The sequence below is a fragment of the Oncorhynchus tshawytscha genome, linkage group LG05 (genome assembly GCF_018296145.1).
Source record: "Oncorhynchus tshawytscha isolate Ot180627B linkage group LG05, Otsh_v2.0, whole genome shotgun sequence".
NCBI lineage: Eukaryota > Metazoa > Chordata > Actinopteri > Salmoniformes > Salmonidae > Oncorhynchus > Oncorhynchus tshawytscha.
Window position 1 is genome coordinate 9,346,397 of NC_056433.1, and position 21,698 is coordinate 9,368,094.

General features: G+C 43.5%; 2 protein-coding genes across 2 annotated transcripts; one reads left to right on the forward strand and one right to left on the reverse strand.

Annotated features, from left to right (window-relative positions):
• Positions 1-5,861: 5,861 nt before the first annotated feature.
• Positions 5,862-11,421, forward strand: LOC112249883 (ER membrane protein complex subunit 7). The gene is made up of 5 exons (XM_024419595.2): positions 5,862-6,232; positions 6,821-6,940; positions 8,854-8,992; positions 10,107-10,187; positions 10,483-11,421. Exons 1-5 carry the CDS (start codon positions 5,997-5,999, stop codon positions 10,636-10,638), a joined length of 732 nt encoding a protein of 243 aa, XP_024275363.2. The 5' UTR covers positions 5,862-5,996; the 3' UTR covers positions 10,639-11,421.
• Positions 11,422-19,229: 7,808 nt separating this feature from the next.
• On the reverse strand, positions 19,230-21,067 carry LOC112251684 (muscarinic acetylcholine receptor M5-like). Its single transcript, XM_024422641.1, has one exon. The coding sequence runs from the start codon at positions 20,993-20,995 to the stop codon at positions 19,382-19,384; it is 1,614 nt and encodes a 537-aa protein (XP_024278409.1). The 5' UTR covers positions 20,996-21,067; the 3' UTR covers positions 19,230-19,381.
• Between the last annotated feature and the right edge of the window lie 631 nt (positions 21,068-21,698).

The window sequence follows — 21,698 nt, forward strand, 5'->3', positions numbered from 1 at the left end:
GGCACTATGCATTCATGCTGGTAGCGTTCTCCTGGCATCCGCCAAACCCAGATTTGGCCGTTGGACTGCCAGATGGTGAAGCGTGATTCATCACTCCAGAGAACGCCTGTCCAGTGGAGGTGAGTTTTACACCATTCCAGCCAATGCTTGGCATTGAGCATGGTGTTCTTGTGTGTGGCTGCTCGGTCAAAGAAAACCCATCGATTTTTATACATCTGTCAGCAACAGGTGTGGCTGAAAAATACAGATCCACACATTTTTTTAGGGGTTTACACATACTTTTTGTGTATATGTAGTGTATCTGGGGAAGGGTATAAAACATGTTTTACAGTGTTGAAAATTTCAGAGGACAGTGGACTCCATTATTGAGAAAATATGGAACTACCCAGACCCTGCCTAGAGCTGGCCGTCTGACCAAACTGAGCAACTGGGCAAGGACATTGATCAGGGAGATGACCGATGACCACTCTGACAGAACTACAGAATTCCTTGGCTGAGATGGGAGAACCTTCCAGAAGTACAACAGTCTCTTCATCAATCTGGGCTTTATGGTAGAGTGGCCAGATGGAAGCCACTCCTGAGAAAGAGGCACGTGAAAGAATCTGAGATGGTAAGGAAAAAGATTCCTCTGGTCTGATAAGACACAGCTTGAACTCCTTAATGTATAGTGCTATGTCTAGAGGAAGACAGGCACAGCTCATCACCCATCTACCCAGACTATTTGCATTGACTCCATTTTTACGCTGCTGCTACTCTGTTTACTATCTATGCATGGTCACTTCACCTTTACCTACATGTACATATTACCTCAATTACCTCAACTAACCTGTGCCCCCGCACATTCACTCTGTACCGGGATCCCCTGTATATAGCCTTGTTACTGTTATTTTATTGTTGCTATTTGTTTTTTTTCCATTTTCTTCTATTTTTCATTTGTATATATATATATTTTTTACTTCAGTTTATTTAGTAAATACTTTTTACTTATTTGTTAACCACATTGTTGGTTAAGGGCTTGTCAGTAAGCATTTCACTGTAAGGTCTACTACACTTGTACTCGGCGCATGTGACATAACATTTGATTTGATCTAACACCATCCCTACTGTGAAGCATAGTGCTGGCAGCATCATGGTATGGGGATGCTTTTCAGCGGGAGGGACTGGGAGACTGGTAAGGATAGAGGAAACAATGAATGGAGCCAAATACAGGCCAATCCTTGACGAGAACCTGCTTCAGAGTGCAGATGACCTTACATGCTGACCGCGCAGGTTGATTTTGTCCCCACACACCAGATGCGAGCAGGACGTGCAGGTTGAAGTATCAAAATTAACCAATTGAACCAATTACATTAAGCAAACATTTATGGCAATTTAGCTAGCTTGCTGTTGCTAGCTAATTTGTCGCGGGATAGAAACATTCGGTTGTTATTTTACCTGAAATGCACAAGGTCCTCTACTCTGACCACTAATCCACAGATAAAAGGGTAAACTAAGTTAGTTTCTAGGTATCTCTCCTCCTTCAGGCTTCTTCTTCTTCTTTGGACTTTATATGGTGGTTGGCAACCAACTTTATGGTGCATTACCACCACCAACTGGAGTGGAGTGTAGACCTCAGTTCATCTTTCAATCACCCACATAGGTATATGCTCCTAAACACCAATGAGGAGATGGGAGAGGCGGGACTTGCAGCGCATCAAAGCGTCACAAATGGAACCAAGATCTATTTCAGCGCCTGGCTACGCAGATGCTCGTTGACGCGTCTGAGCAGTGTGGGTGCAATGATTGAATAACATGTACGTGTACATTTATTTTGCAGCGCGTTGCGACACGAGCGGTGTGGTCAGCAGCATACAGCCAAAGCAATACTGGAATGGCTTCAGAACAAGAATGTGAAAGTCCTTGAGTGGCCCAGCCAAAGCCCAAAATTGAATCCCATTGAAAATCTGTGGGAAGACTTCAAGATTGCTGTTCACCGTCGCTCTCCATCTACCTTAACAGGGCTTGAAAAAATCTGCAAAACCAGATGTGCAAAGCTGATGCAGACATACCCAAAGCTGTAATCCCCGCCAAAGGTGCCTCTACAAAGTACAGACTCAGGGGTGTGAATACTTATATAAGTTAGGTTTTTGTATTTCATTTTAAATACATTTGCAAATATTTCAAAAAACGTTTTTTCACTTAGTCATTATGGGGTATTGTGTGTAGATGGGTTAGAAAAAATGGATGTAATCCATTTTGAAGTCAGGCTGTACCACAACAAAATGTGGACTAAGTCAAGGGGTATGAATACTTTTTGAATTGACTGTATATGGTGATATGAGAGGACACTGTATATGGTGATATGAGTCACTGTGTATGGTGATATGAGTCACTGTGTATGGTGATATGAGAGGACACTGTGTATGGTGATATGAGAGGACACTGTGTATGGTGATATGAGAGGACACTGTGTATGGTGATATGAGAGGACACTGTGTATGGTGATATGAGAGGACACTGTGTATGGTGATATGAGAGGACACTGTGTATGGTGATATGAGAGGACACTGTGTATGGTGATATGAGAGGACACTGTGTATGGTGATATGAGAGGACACTGTGTATGGTGATATGATGGTGATATGAGGACACTGTGTATGGTGATATGAGAGGACACTGTGTATGGTGATATGAGAGGACACTGTATATGGTGATATGAGAGGACACTGTGTATGGTGATATGAGAGGACACTGTGTATTGTGATATGAGAGGACACTGTATATTGTGATATGAGAGGACACTGTATATTGTGATATGAGAGGACACTGTGTATGGTGATATGAGAGGACACTGTATATGGTGATGGTGATATGAGGGACACTGTATATGGTGATATGAGAGGACACTGTGCATGGTGATATGAGAGGACACTGTATGGTGATATGAGAGGACACTGTGTATGGTGATATGAGTCACTGTGTATATGGTGATATGAGAGGACACTGTATATGGTGATATGAGAGGACACTGTATATGGTGATATGAGAGGACACTGTATATGGTGATATGAGAGGACACTGTATATGGTGATATGAGAGGACACTGTGTATGGTGATATGAGAGGACACTGTGTATGGTGATATGAGAGGACACTGTGTGATTGTGATGGTGATGAGAGGACACTGTATTGTGATATGAGAGGACACTGTATATGATGATATGAGAGGACACTGTATATGGTGATATGAGAGGACACTGTATATGGTGATATGAGAGGACACTGTATATGGTGATATGAGTCACTGTATGAGAGGATGGTGATGGTGATATGAGAGGACACTGCATGGTGATATGGTGATGGTGATGAGAGGACACTGTATATGGTGATATGAGAGGACACTGTATATGGTGATACACTGAGAGGACACTGTATAAGGTGATATGAGAGGACACTGTATATGGTGATATGAGAGGACACTGTATATGGTGATATGAGAGGACACTGTATATGGTGATATGAGAGGACACTGTATATGGTGATGTATGGTGATATGAGGGACACTGTATGGTGATATGAGAGGACACTGTATATGGTGATATGAGAGGACACTGTATGGTGATATGAGAGGACACTGTATATGGTGATATGAGAGGACACTGTATATGGTGAGGACACTGTATATGGTGATATGAGTCACTGTATATGGTGATATGAGAGGACACTGTATATGGTGATATGAGAGGACACTGTATAAGGTGATATGAGAGGACACTGTATATGGTGATATGAGAGGACACTGTATATGGTGATGTGAGAGGACACTGTATATGGTGATGTGAGAGGACACTGTATATGGTGATGTGAGAGGACACTGTATATGGTGATGTGAGAGGACACTGTATATGGTGATATGAGTCACTGTATATGGTGATATGAGAGGACACTGTATATGGTGATATGAGAGGACACTGTGTATGGTGATATGAGAGGACACTGTGTATGGTGATATGAGAGGACACTGTGTATGGTGATATGAGAGGACACTGTGTATGGTGATATGAGAGGACACTGTGTATGGTGATATGAGAGGACACTGTGTATGGTGATATGAGAGGACACTGTGTATGGTGATGTGTATGGTGATATGAGGGACACTGTGTATGGTGATATGAGAGGACACTGTGTATGGTGATATGAGAGGACACTGTGTATGGTGATAGAGGACACTGTGTATGGTGATATGAGAGGACACTGTGTATGGTGATATGAGAGGACACTGTGTATGGTGATATGAGAGGACACTGTGTATGGTGATATGAGAGGACACTGTGTATGGTGATATGAGAGGACACTGTATGGTGATATGAGAGGACACTGTGTATGGTGATATGAGAGGACACTGTGTATGGTGATATGAGAGGACACTGTGTATGGTGATATGAGAGGACACTGTGTATGGTGATATGAGAGGACACTGTATGGTGATATGAGAGGACACTGTATATGGTGATATGAGAGGACACTGTATATGGTGATATGAGAGGACACTGTATATGGTGATATGAGAGGACACTGTATATGGTGATATGAGAGGACACTGTATATGGTGATATGAGAGGACACTGTATATGGTGATATGAGAGGACACTGTTTATGACATGAATAGGTACATGTGTAAAACAAAAAATATGTAAGTCTGGCCCAAGGCATTTTTGTTTTGTTTCTGAGAACAGATATTGCTGGGAAAAGAGACTCACTGCACTGGTTTTATGAAAACATTTAGCTTATGTTTGTGAAAATACCTAAATGGGAAAATATGTCCATCTGAATCATGCTATAACCAGTCTGTGTCACTGCCATGACAAAAAAAGTTTGCACTCTAATAGGAAGAAAATGCACTCTTATGGCTCAGGCAGTAACGTTTGTCATTAAACAACCTCGGATAACGGGACTGTAGCTAGGTTTCCATCCAATTGACGACATTTTCATGCGAATATTCTGAAATCCGCATAAAGAAAATATGCCCGTTTCCACCACCGGATTTGTTGCAGATTTTTTCTTTTAAAGTGCATGATGACGTAGGGCACACAAAGTGTACCTTTTCGCTTACATTTGCATACACCCTGTAAAAAAATCCCAAGTTCCGTGTGTTAAATGGGTTTCCTCTGTTATCAACTCTACCGATAGTTTTGTTACAAAAACACCTTGCGTTAAATAGCAAATGTGGCTACTCTGGTCTTGACACGTGCGATCTAGCCAACAACTGGCAGATACAGTGCAGGTAGACTGGTCTACACTATGAGATTATTATAGATAAAAGCCATTTGTATTTGTCAAACTGCACAGCAGTTGCATCGATAATCATATCACCAGAATCAGACCCTCGATATTAACTGTAAAGGCGCATCAAGAACACCATGTACTTTCATCATAATTTATGTCGCCTAATAAACTGCATGGTTTCCTGAGTCGTAGTGGGAGGACCACACAGCATATCATCACGTGACTCCAAACTTACTTCGATATGATGGTTATTATATTAATATTTGGGCATGGAAATGTTTTCACTGCCATTTATCGCATCATTAATTTTACCGATCAAAAAGATCCCACGATGTCGAACTAACAAATTGTCGGCATTTCCACTTCCTGTTTCCATCACAGCTGTCGTGATTTTTCTTTATACGGTATGGCTTTACTTGCATAAAAACTGCATGGAAACCTGGTTAATGTCTTTGATCTCGAGGGAAAAAAAAAAAAAAAACTAGCACGTAAATGGCCATCCATTATCATAGATGTTTTGACTATCGACAGATCTCTGTTTAGACAAGGAAGTGGCGTATTTCCGGGTTTCGGTAACTTTTTTTTATTTTTTATGTAGCAACGTGACGTCAATATATCCCGACGGAGACAGCTGATGCAAAACTTACACCTGCTTTTGTCGGCTACATGATTTCAGCTACTCTATTATAGTTATATAGAAAACGTATCCTTGTTGAAATACTGAACGTAAACATGTTGCTGCATGATAGACTATCAGAATTATGTATTTTTCTACAGGCTATGTTTGTTTTAGCGTGCTGTTTCAGCGATATAGAATCGGGGCCTATCGCGACGAGTGGATCTGTTCAACCAAACGGGGATCGTTTTAAACTCGAGGGTCGGGCAATCGTTCCTGGAGTGAAAACACAAGACTGGATTTCATCAGCCCGAGTCACGGTAGAGGGTGAAGAGTATATAGGCTTTATGAGGTAAGACTTGAGGCTTGAACGAAGAAAAACAACTCATAGTTACAGCTGTCGGATTATTGTGCAAGTTAAGGGCTAACACTAGCCGGGGCCCTGTGTTGTGGTCACTACTAGCAACCAGCCTCGATGTTTCTAGATTAGTTTTTTTTGTGGTACTTTTTTTACCACAATTTCGTGATATCCAATTGGTAGTTAGTCTTGTCCCATCGCTAGTTTGTAGTTGACAGCTAGCAACGACGTTATCGGGGTCATCATCTCAGTCTATTTCCAGTCTGGTTTATCAAATGCCTGATAATTGAGATGAAGAATAACTAATTGAGACTATGCTGAGTGTCCAACTTTTTCATGTGGTAAATTTCAAGTTCCACAGTGCATTGTCAAGGGGTTTAAGTAAATATTGTTTGCTAGTTAACTAGCACACACACACTTTGTTAGTTCCCACTCTGGCCAAGGGCCCAATTTGCCAAGAACTCCAACACCTGTTATAATGCTAGATCAAACTGAACATGGCTGTTACTGTATAATGTTCATTGATTCCTTAGTAAATCCCTAACCTGCAACTTAGAATTTCTCAATTCTCTGTCTCTGCAGAACTGATGGCAGCTTTGTCGTCAATGATGTTCCCTCAGGATCTTACGTTGTGGAAGTAATCTCACCTGGATACAAATTTGAAGCAGTCCGTGTAGACATCACATCTAAAGGAAAAATGAGGTATAGTTGTTTTGTTCAGGGTGTGAGAGTCGTTGAGGGAGGTGAACAAAACTGCATTTTCGTACCGTGTCAGCATATCTTCATTAGAGGTCGACCGATTATGATTTTTCGGCGCAGATGCCGATTATTGGAGGACCAAAAAAAGCCGATTAATCGGTCGCTTTATTTATTTGTAATAATGACAATTACAATGAACACTTATTTTAACTTAATATAATACATGAATAAAATCAATTTAGCCTCAAATAAATAGACATGTTCAATTTGGTTTAAAGTGTTGGAGAAGACAGTGAAAGTGCAATATGTGCCATGTAAAAGCTAACGTTTAAGTTCCTTGCTCAGAACATGAGAACATATGAAAGCTGGTGGTTCCTTTTAACATGAGTCTTCAATATTCCCAGGTAAGAAGTTTTAGGTTGTAGTTATTATAGGAATATTTCTCTCTATACCATTTGTATTTCATTAACCTTTGACTATTGCATGTTCTTATAGGAACTTTAGTATTGCCAGTGTAACAGTATAGCTTCCGTCCCTCTCCTCGCTCCTACCTGGGCTCGAACCAGGAACACAATGACAACTGCCACCCTCGAAGCAGCGTTACCCATCGCTCCACAAAAGCCGCGGCCCTTGCAGAGCAAGGGGAACAACCACTCCAAGTCTCAGAGCGAGTGACGTTTGAAACGCTATTAGCGCGCACCCTGCTAACTAGCTAGCTATTTCACATCGGTTACACGAGCCTAATCTCGTGAGTTGATAGGCTTGAAGTCATAAACAGCTGCTGGCAAACACACAAAAGTGCTGTTTGAATGAATGCTTACGAGCCTGCTGCTGCCTACCATCGCTCAAATCATAGACTTAGTTATAACATAACACACAGAAATACGAGCCGTAGGTCATTAATATGGTCGAATCCGGAAACTATCATCTTGAAAACAAGACTTTTATTTTTTCAGTGAAATACGGAACCGTTCCATATTTTATCTAACGGGTGGCATCCGTAAGTCTAAATATTTCTGTTACATTGCACAACCTTCAATGTTTTGTCATACTTACGTAAAATTCTGGCAAATTAGGCGGCCCAAACTGTTGCATATACACTGACTCTGCGTGCAATGAACGCAAGGGAAGTGACAATTTCACCTGGTTAATATTGCCTGCTAACCTGGATTCCTTTTAGCTAAATATGCAGGTTTAAAAATATATACTTCTGTGTATTGATTTTAAGAAAGGCATTGATGTTCATGGTTAGGTTCACGTTGGAGCAACGATACGCACCGCATCGATTATATGCAACGCAGGACATGCTAGATAAACTAGTCATATCATCAACCATGTGAAGTTAACTAGTGATAATGATTGATTGTTTTTTATAAGATAAGTTTAATGCTAGCTAGCAACTTACCTTGGCTTACTGCATTCGCGCAACAGGCAGTCTTCTCGTGGAGTGCAATGAGAGGCAGGTGGTTAGTGTTGGAGAAGTTAACTGTAAGGTTGCAAGATTGAATCCCCCAAGCTGACAAGGTAAAAACCTGTCGTTCTGCCCCTGAACGAGGCAGTTAACCCACTGTTCCAAGGCCGTCATTGAAACTAAGAATGTGTTCTTAACTGACTTGCCTAGTTAAATAAAGGTTTTTAAAAAACGGCCAAGTCGGTGTCCAAAAATACCGATTTCCGATTATGAAAATTTGAAATCGGCCCTAATTAATCGGCCATTCTGATTAATCGGTAGACCTCTAATCTTCATTCATGATCTTCCACATGTATTGTCCACATACTTGGGGCCCGGTTTCACTAGTCTTATTCTGTGTCTGGGAGAAGTGCCCTTGATGTCTTGCCTCTTTGCCAGGCTTATAGCTAGTATACGTGGTAGGGAAGGAGACGACTTGATCTCTAAGCGGTGGTTGTCTTCACAGGGCCCGTCTGGTGAACTTCATCAAGACGTCTGAGGTGATCCGGCAGCCGTACCCGCTCCAGCTGAGGTCCTCTGGGCCACACACCTACTTCATGAAGAGAGAGACCTGGGGGTGGACTGACTTCCTCATGAATCCCATGGTGAGATGATCAGATGCGAATGATGCATAGAATAGTGTTTACTGTGTCCCTTGGCACATATTCTGAAAGAGGGCCATGCTGTGTCATCAGATTCTAAGTAAATGTGAACTTGCAGCTTTGTGATTGGAGGAGAGTCCTACTGTGCTAATAGTGTAGTATTACTGTATTGTAATTGCTTTACTGTCCCATGCAAAGGTATCATACCGGTCCTTCAACACACATGCCTCCCTAACAGGTGTCATTTAACTAGTGCCTTTTTTCACATGGTGTTTGTACTAGTGAGTAATAGAATAAAAGGTCTAGCCAATATCAGAAAAATAATATGTGATGCCCTCTGCTGTTTAGCATTTGACTGTCGTCAAGGCAAAGGGTTTGAAGAATCTCAAATATAATATATATTTAGATTTGTTTAACACTTTTTTTTGTTTACTATGTCATCACATTTGTGTTATTTCATAGCTTTGTCTTCACTATTATTCTACAATGTAGAAAATAGTAAAAAATCAAGGAAAACCCCTGGAATGAGTGGTACTGTGTGTGTAATATACACGACCGTTCAAAAGTTTGGGGTCACTTGTTTTTAAAAGAAAAGCATATAGATACTAGTCTAAAGAAGGCCAGTTTTATTGCTTCTTTAATCAGTACAAACGGTTTTCAGCTGTGCTAACATAATTTGCGAAGGGTTTTCTAATGATCAATTAGCCTTTTAAAATGATAAACTTGGATTAGCTAACACAACCTGCCATTGGAACACAGGAGTGATGGTTGTTGATAATGGGCCTTTGTACACCTGTGTAGATATTCCATAAAAAATCTGCCGTTTCCAGCTACAATAGTCATTTACAACATCAACAATGTCTAGACTGTATTTCTCATCAATTTGATGTTATTTTAATGGACAAAAAATGTGCTTTATTTTCAAAAACAGGGACATTTCTAAGTGATCCCAAACTTGTGTGTGTGTGTGTGTGTGTGTGTGTGTGTGTGTGTGTGTGTGTTTTTACTCTGCATTGTTGGGAAAGGACCCGTAAGTAAGCCGTTCACTGTTAGTCTACACCTGTTGTTTACGAAGCGTGTGACAAATGTTTGATTTAATGCGTGTCTGATTCCCCAGGTCCTGATGATGGTCCTTCCTCTGCTCATTATCGTCCTGCTCCCTAAGGTTGTCAACACCAACGACCCTGAGATGAGAAAGGTAAATCAGGACACCTGTACTCTGACACATCTCTACTCACCTGTTGTGAATTGTCTGCCATCCAGTACATTCAGTGTTGATACATTTAGATAAACTTGCTCATAATCTAAATGTATATTTCATAGTAAGGGAACTCACCTCATCCGCCACCAATGTGAAGCACCTACATAATGTGTTTGTGCTGTCTTGCCAACTCTCATTGTCATGCCATAGCAGAAACAGATCTGAGACCAGGCTAGGTCACACCAGTGTGATACTAACTAATCTTGTGTGTTTATTCACTCTACCTTCCCAGGAAATGGAGCAGTCAATGAACATGCTGAACCCCAACCCTGAGCTACCTGACGTGTCTGAGTTCATGACCAAGCTGTTCTCCGGGTCCAAGAGCTCCAGCAACAAGGCTGTAGGTGGCAGCAAGGCTAGTGGCCGCCCAGCAGTCAAGAGGAGGTAGTGGCAGAACATTACATGTACCCCCGGGCCTGAGGAACCACTCTTAACTAGTCATACCATGGAAATAATAGCATTTTTTAAAGAGCTTTTTCATTTGTACAGTTGTTTTTTGAGAGGGGTCTTTCACTGTGGTCTGAAATACAAGTCTGATTGTAAGTGGAATGACTGAGGATATGAGAAGGCTTGAGGTTAAAAAATATATATATTAATTTTTGCACTGCGCTGTTGAAACCCATTTTACTCTTCATTTGATGTTTTGCATTGTACCTGTGAGTGACTTTGTTATGCCTGCTTGGTTCCTTCATATACTCCTTGTTTAACCCTTGTCTCCTTGGCTAAATGGGATAACTGTCTCTAACAACCCTTGGGTGTGTGTACTACTTTACTGAGGCATCATACATGAATGTTAGTTCTAATTCTACTACTTGAATGAGAGAATGCATTCATATTCAGAGGTTTTATTTTTTTTTTGAGTTAGGGCCGAGGTCAGGGTATTCAACTCTGACCCTACGAGGTCCGTAGCCTGCTAGTTTTCGGTCCTATCTCATAATTCATTGCACCCACCTGGTGTCCCAGGTCTAAATCAGTCCCTGATTAGAGGAGAATATTATTATTATTATTATTATTATTTGAAAGCAGTGGAACTGGCTTTGAGGTCCAGAGTTGAATATGAGGGGTCTAAGTAATACAACTGTGAATGGACTGTAAAATGGATATCATTTTAATGATCAGGAATGAAAAAAAACGTATTTAAATACCAAGGTGAAATAAAATGTAAATGATGGAACTGTCTCGTGATCAGTTGTGTTCTGTGGATGGTGTATTCCTTGAGGAGGGAACATGAAATAATTGAACCTAATGTCCAATGTTTCGACAGACAAGCTGTCTTCATCAGGGTATAATGACACACTGCGGGGTGACAAGTTTAATATAGTGTCAATGGACACACACACACACACACACAGGTGTTTGTAGTCATGGCTGGGTGTGGCCTGATATGATTGGTTCATTCTCAGATAATAAAAAAAAAAATAACATACCAAAAACTTGAATGGATAGCATCTGATCATAGATACAATTTGTCTCCATAAGCCTACAAAACATTTACAATGAAACGCAAAATCACAATGATCACAAGAATGGCTTCTGATCAAAGTCTACATTGAGATAGAAAGGAGCATGGGTATTTAAATTAAAAGATCCAGGCAGCCTCTCTTTTTAACAAATTGTCAACGTCACCCCCTCCTAGGGATGGTGACATGGTCGGTGCCGTTACAACGTTGGGGTGAAATCCAGTGGTTTGGTTCCAAAACGTGGGCCGCAACTCGTGGGCCGCAACTGGATAAGTCGTGTTTTTGCACCTACTGGTGCTACAATGCGCCGAGATTTGTACTTTTAATTTGCACTTTGTTCCACCCACATTTTTACCACAAGGACAAGTTTATAAGGTAAATAATGATAACACCTTTTTAATTGGGATCTGTTTCCCTGTTTGTGGGTGTTTTGAAAGATCTACATATATAAGTGCCATTGCATTGAGCACAGCCATTACACTTGTAGTTTCCATCCAGTAGGGGCGCAAATAGACGTTGTGCATGGATACCTTGGGGTGGTAAATCAGAGTTTACCAATTGATCTCTGAGATTTCTGCCCCACGAAAATATGACCAGGGGAAGGTCCGAAAACACATTACCTATACTGTCATCGGATTTTAGGATGTGCCGATGTTTGTGAACAATTCCCTTCATTTGTTCAGAGCACTTTGAATAGCGGGTAGATAGAATGTTTATTTTTGTGAGACTCCTTGAAAAAGATCATGTCTCGGGTTGTTTAGAATTTTCTCAAGTGGCAGTATTAATCTGACCATTTTAATACCCCCTCTCCGTTAATTTTCTTTGCGTCTCAGCCATATTTCTGTCAATCTTTGGGAAGGGAACACCATAGAAAATGTTGGCAGGGCTCAGCGGGTGGCTGTCCTGTCGCCTCTGACCATAGAACATCTGTCATTTTCTTTTCCATTTCCTGACTCTACGTGTTGAATCACCATCGTTCCCCCACACACAGCAGTTGATCTACTGCGCACGGCCCACATTCACTATGCTGTGTTCCCTCTCTTTCACTGTCATGTTCTAGAACTACCTTACTGGAATGTCTGGCGGTTTTTCTATGGATGTGGAACATCATTGATTAATAAACATGGATAAAAATGTATCAACCAGTCAGTTTAATGGTTAACCCACATGAAAGTGGTTTAACTAGGCACAGTGTAGGTTATTTTCCAATTCTCCCGAGGTGAACAATGATCTGACCATGTATAAATGATTGGATTGCTGTTTGTGGGCTAGAGGGAGTGTGAACCATATTTCTTACACCTGATCACCTTTTAATTGCTTTGATTTCTGAGTGAAATTCTTAGTTATCATACCTTGGTTTGTGTTGTATTTTGCATTTATCATAAAGTGGTCCCTGGGGTTTCTTTAAAATAAAACAGTGTATCACCTGCACAGTTTGTAAAGTGTGAATGAATTGAGATGACATTGTCATCCACTAGCTACGTCTCCCGACAACCTCTCCCCGGCTTGGACAGCTGTTTGGTTGTTTTGTTTTAAACCAAGGCAAGCAGAGGCAAAGTGTGAATATACATATTAAAACATATTATCCATGATATATGTCCTCAATAAAAACCACTTGATGATCAACTACACTCAGGGTTGCTGTGGGAACAACTGTTCAGTTGGATGTCTATTTATAGACCAATCTAACATGGGAGAGAATGTTGTGTCCCCAAAAGGGATCCATATGTAATGCACTGCTTTAGCAAAGGGGCAGCCACCTGCTCTGTTCTGAAACAGCTTGGGTAACATCTGCAATGGTTCACTATTCTCTGTCTAGATCCCTGTCCTCTAGGTGGGTGTCACTAGTCAGTCAGATCCCTGTCCTCTAGGTGGGTGTCACTAGTCACTCAGTCAGATCCCTGTCCTCTAGGTGGGTGTCACTAGTCACTCAAATCCCTGTCCTCTAGGTGGGCGTCACTAGTCACTCAGATCCCTGTCCTCTAGGTGGGTGTCACTAGTCACTCAAATCCCTGTCCTCTAGGTGGGCGTCACTAGTCACTCAAGTCCCTGTCCTCTAGGTGGGCGTCACTAGTCACTCAGATCCCTGTCCTCTAGGTGGGCGTCACTAGTCAGTCAGATCCCTGTCCTCTAGGTGGGCGTCACTAGTCACTCAGATCCCTGTCCTCTAGGTGGGTGTCACTAGTCAGTCAGATCCCTGTCCTCTAGGTGGGTGTCACTAGTCACTCAGTCAGATACCTGTCCTCTAGGTGAGTGTCATTAGTCAGTCAGATCCCTGTCCTCTAGGTGGGTGTCACTAGTCAGTCAGATCCCTGTCCTCTAGGTGGGTGTCACTAGTCACTCAGTCAGATCCCTGTCCTCTAGGTGGGTGTCACTAGTCACTCAAATCCCTGTCCTCTAGGTGGGCGTCACTAGTCACTCAGATCCCTGTCCTCTAGGTGGGTGTCACTAGTCACTCAAATCCCTGTCCTCTAGGTGGGCATCACTAGTCACTCCCTGTCCTCTAGGTGGGCACTCAAATCCCTGTCCACTAGGTGGGCGTCACTAGTCACTCAGATCCCTGTCCTCTAGGTGGGTGTCACTAGTCACTCAGTCAGATACCTGTCCTCTAGGTGAGTGTCATTAGTCAGTCAGATCCCTGTCCTCTAGGTGGGTGTCACTAGTCAGTCAGATCCCTGTCCTTTAGGTGGGTATCACTAGTCACTCAGTCAGATCCCTGTCCTCTAGGTGGGTGTCACTAGTCACTCAGTCAGATCCCTGTCCTCTAGGTGGGTGTCACTAGTCAGTCAGATTGCTGAGGTGTCTCTTTGTTCTCTGAAAATCTCCTGGTACATAGACAGGGTATGACATGAATCCTGTCATTCACAGGAGAGATCATGTTGTTGTGATCCAGAAACAGAACAGTCGTGATGTGTTAATGACTGTAGCCCAGGGACCAATGACCCAGGAGTCACCTGTAGCCCAGGGACCAATGAACCACACGAGCACCTGTAGCCCAGGGACCAATGAACCACACGAGTCACCTGTAGCCCAGGGACCAATGAACCACGAGTCACCTGTAGCCCAGGGACCAATGAACCACGAGTCACCTGTAGCCCAGGGACCAATGAACCACGAGTCACCTGTAGCCCAGGGACCAATGAACCACGAGTCACCTGTAGCCCAGGGACCAATGAACCACGAGTCACCTGTAGCCCAGGGACCAATGAACCACAAGTCACCTGTAACCCAGGGACCAATGAACCACGAGTCACCTGTAGCCCAGGGACCAATGAACCACGAGTCACCTGTAGCCCAGGGACCAATGAACCACAAGTCACCTGTAACCCAGGGACCAATGAACCACGAGTCACCTGTAGCCCAGGGACCAATGAACCACACGAGCACCTGTAGCCCAGGGACCAATGACCCAGGAGTCACCTGTAGCCCAGGGACCAATGAACCACGAGTCACCTGTAGCCCAGGGACCAATGAACCACGAGTCATCTGTAGCCCAGGGACCAATGAACCACACGAGCACCTGTAGCCCAGGGACCAATGAACCACACGAGTCACTTGTAGCCCAGGGACCAATGAACCACAAGTCACCTGTAGCCCAGGGACCAATGAACCACGAGTCACCTGTAGCCCAGGGACCAATGAACCACATGAGTCACCTGTAGCCCAGGGACCAATGAACCACGAGTCACCTGTAAGGGACCAATGAGGGACCAATGAACCACGAGTCACCTGTAGCCCAGGGACCAATGAACCACGAGTCACCTGTAGCCCAGGGACCAATGAACCACGAGTCACCTGTAGCCCAGGGACCAATGAACCACGAGTCACCTGTAACCCAGGGACCAATGAACCACGAGTCACCTGTAGCCCAGGGACCAATGAACCACGAGTCACCTGTAGGGACCAATGAACCACGAGTCACCTGTAGCCCAGGGACCAATGAACCACGAGTCACCTGTAGCCCAGGGACCAATGAACCACGAGTCACCTGTAACCCAGGGACCAATGAACCACGAGTCACCTGTAACCCAGGGACCAATGAACCACGAGTCACCTGTAACCCAGGGACCAATGAACCACATGAGTCACCTGTAACCCAGGGACCAATGAACCACATGAGTCACCTGTAACCCAGGGACCAATGAACCTGTACCCAGGGACCAATGAGTCACCTGTAACCCAGGGACCAATGAACCACGAGTCACCTGTAACCCAGGGACCAATGAACCACGAGTCACCTGTAACCCAGGGACCAATGAACCACGAGTCACCTGTAGCCCAGGGACCAATGAACCACAGTCACCTGTAACCCAGGGACCAATGAACCCAGGGACCAATGAACCACGAGTCACCTGTAACCCAGGGACCAATGAACCACAAGTCACCTGTAACCCAGGGACCAATGAACCACGAGTCACCTGTAGCCCAGGGACCAATGAACCACGAGTCACCTGTAACCCAGGGACCAATGAACCACGAGTCACCTGTAACCCAGGGACCAATGAACCACATGAGTCACCTCAGATCACTGTCTCCTAGGTAGGTGGTGTCCCTTTGTCTTCTGCAAACCCTCCTGTTAAATATGCAGAGGGTTTCCATCATTAATGCTCTATTATGTCATACATGAATAATAATACATAATAATTAATAATAATTACAGTCTGTGTAATAATAGCAGACTGGTCCCATGTTTATATTTTGGAACAGTTTTGAAGGGTGTCAGTGTCCTTGGCTCCCCCCCATGCTGGGAACCATGTCCTTAGATGATGTAGAACCATGTCCTTAGATGTAGAACCATGTCCTTAGATGTAGAACCATGTCCTTAGATGTAGATAGATGTAGAACCATGTCCTTAGATGTAGAACCATGTCCTTAGATGTAGAACCATGTCCTTAGATGTTGAACAGTTTTGATGTCCTGTAGATGTAGAACCATGTCCTTAGATGATAGATAGATGTAGAACCATGTCCTTAGATGTAGAACCATGTCCTTAGATGTAGAACCATGTCCTTAGATGTAGAACCATGTCCTTAGATGTAGAACCATGTCCTTAGATGTAGAACCATGTCCTTAGATGTAGAACCATGTCCTTAGATGTAGAACCATGTCCTTAGATGTAGAACCATGTCCTTAGATGTAGAACCATGTCCTTAGATGTAGAACCATGTCCTTAGATGTAGAACCATGTCCTTAGATGTAGATAGATGTAGAACCATGTCCTTAGATGTAGAACCATGTCCTTAGATGTAGAACCATGTCCTTAGATGTAGAACCATGTCCTTAGATGTAGAACCATGTCCTTAGATGTAGAACCATGTCCTTAGATGTAGAACCATGTCCTTAGATGTAGAACCATGTCCTTAGATGTAGATAGATGTAGAACCATGTCCTTAGATGTAGAACCATTAGATGTAGGGTCTTCCATTCAAGGTCTGTTTTTGTAATAATACTTTCAACACGTTGTAAACAAAGCATTGTGTTTAACCAAAGAGCCTTCAGAGAATCTCTACTGATATTTTTCAATTGGTATTATGTCACGGATCAGATGAAAAAGGGGACACAAGCAGCACACTATACAGTAGAGAGCAAGATAAACATAGATCCATTCACAATATATGTCAGCGTCATCATGTCCTCGGGTCGCAACACAAGGCACAGAACTTTACAGAGGAAACATTTTTACATTAGAAAGGACGTATGTGTTGCAATAATATACAGCTTCAAAAACCAACTCGACCTCAGAGGTACTTCAGGTACTGCAGGTGAGGGGTGAGATAGGCTGTTTTCCAGTGACCACATTTTACAGTAGGGGCAATGGCTATATGAAATGTAATATTTGTAGGAGGATGTTATTTTGGGTTGGGATGTGTTTACATTAGTGGAGGCTGCTGAGAGGAGAACGGCTCATAATAATGGCTGGAATGGAGCCAATGGAATCAAACACCTGGAAACCATGGAAACCACGTGTTTAATGTATCTGACACCATTCCACTGATTCCGCTCCGGCCATTACCACGAGCCTGTCCTCCCCTAATTAACGTAACCACCAACCTCCTGTGGTTTACATGTACGTACGGTGTATCATCTGATTCACCTCTGCCTCTGCTTACAGAGGTAAAGAGGAATGATGGTAATGGGTGTGTGTTCGTGATGAGTGGGTGTGTTCGTGATGAGTGGGTGTGTTCGTGATGAGTGGGTGTGTTCGTGATGAGTGGGTGTGTTCGTGATGAGTGGGTGTGTTCGTGATGAGTGGGCGTGTTCGTGATGAGTGGGCGTGTTCGTGATGAGTGGGCGTGTTCGTGATGAGTGGGCGTGTTCGTGATGAGTGGGTGTGTTCGTGATGAGTGGGTGTGTTCGTGATGAGTGGGCGTGTTCGTGATGAGTGGGCGTGTTCGTGATGAGTGGGCGTGTTCGTGATGAGTGGGCGTGTTCGTGATGAGTGGGCGTGTACAATCTCCATAAAGGCTTCTCATTTCCATTACATTGAAACTGCAGACCAGCATAACAACCTGTAAACATTGTATAATATTAGCCCTTGGATGCAAGATCAATCTACTTAAACTGAAAGAACACGACTAAAATGATATGAATAACGATTATAACATGTGACTACTAGAAATGCACAAGGCAAAGTACGTTACATACAACTGTTAGTAAAACCTTAACAAAACGGAGGAAAAGGCTGTTTTTTAATACTGTACAGAAACATACTTGTTGAAATGTGTGTAATTTGTTCAATATGTACATTCCATGCGAATCACAGAGTAGCTGTGATGATTTAAATCATCCACGTAGGGGGGGGGGTCAGTGGTCAGTGGTCTTGTATGTCCATTTCCTAATAATTGCTCCCACAGTTGATTTCTTCAAACCAAGCTGCTTACCTATTGCAGATTCAGTCTTCCCAGCCTGGTGCAGGTCTACAATTTTGTTTCTGGTGTCCTTTGACAGCTCTTTGGTCTTGGCCATAGTGGAGTTTGGAGTGTGACTGTTTGAGGTTGTGGACAGGTGTCTTTTATACTGATAACAAGTTCAAACAGGTGCCATTAATACAGGTAACGAGTGGAGGACAGAGGAGCCTCTTAAAGAAGAAGTTACAGGTCTGTGAGAGCCAGAAATCTTGCTTGTTTGTAGGTGACCAAATACTTATTTTCCACCATAATTTGCAAATAAATTCCTTAAAAATCCTACAATGTGATTTTCTGGATTTTTTTTCTTCTCATTTTGTCTGTCATAGTTGAAGTGTACCTATGATGAAAATTACAGGCCTCTCTCATCTTTTTAAGTGGGAGAACTTGCACAATTGGTGGCTGACTAAATCATTTTCTTCTGGGGGGCCCAGGGCCAAGTTTGGGAAACCCTGGGGTACATGACAAATTATGAGGTTCGAAAGCCTCCATTTAATGTGCAACTTTTTATAATTTGATAAAAGCACAGATGCATTCACCAGACACTGCTCAAACACTACGCCAGTTTTACAGTTCATAATGTTGGGGCAATTGTGCTCCGTTGATTAGTGCTTGGCACGAGCAACACCAGGTGTGGGTTTAATACCCACATGGGCCATATATGCTGAACATATCTGCTTACTGTACAGATAGGAGTTTTGGATTTTTTAAAAAAGGGGTCTGCTGCTGAATGCCCAAATATATATATTCTCTATTCCGCACCACATCATGTCATCTTGCTGTTGATGGCCGGGTTCTGTCCGCACCAGTACAGCTTATCCTCCCCTCTCTTCTTCCTCCACTGACACATCAACAGCATCTTAAAGGTCTTCTGAAAAGTCTTATTACACAACGCGTAACACATGGGGTTGATGGTGCTGTTGACATAGCAGAGCCAGTAGCCCAGGTGCCAGAGAGACACAGGGATGCAGTCAGAACAGAAGGTGGAGATGAGCACCATGATGTTGTACGGAGTCCATGTTAGGATGAAGGCCAGGAGGATGGCACTGAGGGTCTGGGCAGCTTTCTTCTCCTTGATGAGGACCATCCTCTTCCTCTTGGTGATCTGGCTCTTCAGGACGGGGTCCATGGGCTTGGTGGTGGTTGAGGATGATGGAGAGGAGTTCTGGTGGTGGTTCTGTCCTCCTGTCTGGTCAGGCTCAGAGAGACATGGAGGGTCTGTTTTAGGGTCTGTGTTGGGTTTTTTGTCATTCTGAGGGCTGCTGGTATCCTTCGAGACCGGTTTGAACTTGTAGGAGATTCCCTTCTTGTTGGGTTTTTTCGGAGGTGGGGTGGCGGTCGGAAAGTACTCGCTTTCTTCATCATCACCATAACCAGCGGGCGCCTGTCCGTTTTCAGTCTGACCTTGACCTTTGGACGACCCCTGGGAAGTTGCAGCGGAAACAGGATGATGAGTCTCCTCGTCAGATGAGGTGTAGCTGTTGAAGGATATGACCTGGTCGGCCCGGGCCCAGGCCAATTCGTCCGACCGGGTCGTGGTCTTGGTGATGTTACTCTGATTGGACGAGGACCACGAGGCCTGGTTCCTTCTGTCCCTCCTGTCGTTGCTGGAGCTGAAACAGGACTGTAACAGAACTGTTTTCTGGGGTTTATTAACAGTCTCTGGGTGACCAGATGTGGTGAGGCCCTGCAGCTCAGCCAGGTCCTTGGTGCGTTTCTCTGTCTCCCTGTAGATCTTACAGTAGAGGAAGGTCATGATGGAGACAGGGATGTAGAACGCAGCGATGGCGGTGCCGAACGTGATCACCGGCTCGGAGAAGAACTGGATCTGGCACTGGTCTGCCGGGACCGTCCGACCTCCGACAATGTACTGCCAGCACAGGATAGGCGGCGCCCAGAGGACAAACGACACTAGCCACGCTAGACCAATCATAATAGCCGCCCTCTTCGGCGTCCTCTTGGCCCTATAGGTCAACGGCCTTGTGATGGAGAAGTACCTGTCGAAACTGATGACTAACAAGTTCATAACGGAGGCATTACTGGCCACGTAATCCATGGCTAACCAGAGGTCACAGGCTAGGTTCCCTAAGGACCAATAGCCCATTAGGATGTATGAGGTGTATAAGTTCATGGACAGAACTCCTATTATGAGGTCAGCGAAGGCTAAGCTGAGAAGGTAGTAGTTGTTGACTGTCTTTAGTTGACTGTTGACCTTGAACGACAGCATCACCAGAACATTGCCTACGACTGTTATCAGGCTGACGATGGCTGATACGGTTCCTATGGTGATGACCTCCCATAGGTTGTGTGTGACTGGCTGAATGTCTGATGTGTTGCTTTCGAACGTGGAGTTTTGGATCTTGAGGTCCTTGACGTCCATTTTGAGTGGTTGTCTCTTTATGTTACAGTGAAGCGATAGATAGGGAAATGTCTCTCTGTGGCTCCATTATTATTTACCGTTGGCTCCCCTGAAAGAAACGAAAAAACAAGGATAAGACACACTATCTACATATTGGTGTATCTTTCAAAAATCAGTTTAGGCTTTTTGACTTCAAATTTAAATAAAAAAAATTAAAAATCATATGTAATTTGTTGTTTGATAAATGTTCATCACTGAAGTTTTCTATTTGGTTTATAATTATTTAAACAATTTGTCATTCATGTTTTTCATATCTCGTAATTTTGAAGTCATTCAATGATGAATCATTGTCAGGCGGAAACAATGACCCGAGGTGGGGGTGACAGCGGGGCCTCGAGTGTTGAACACGGGGTCCGGGAAAGACGGACAATATGGAACGGAAGGGGCAAAAGGGACCATTATCAAGGCCGAGGTGTGCGGCGGGTCACCTGCCACATTTGGAAGGGTGAGGAGCTGGCAAAACGTATCACACTCAAATAGCTGTTGTTGTTGCGATATCGATAATTCGTTTATTAGCTAGCTAGCTGACATGTTGAACATCTCCGGAAGGTCTTTGAACTAAATTTGGCTAGTTATCACTTCTCACCTCCGCAAGGATGTAAACATATTGAGTTTTTTGTTGATTTTTTTTACACATTTCATCAATATCAATTGCCCTCATTCA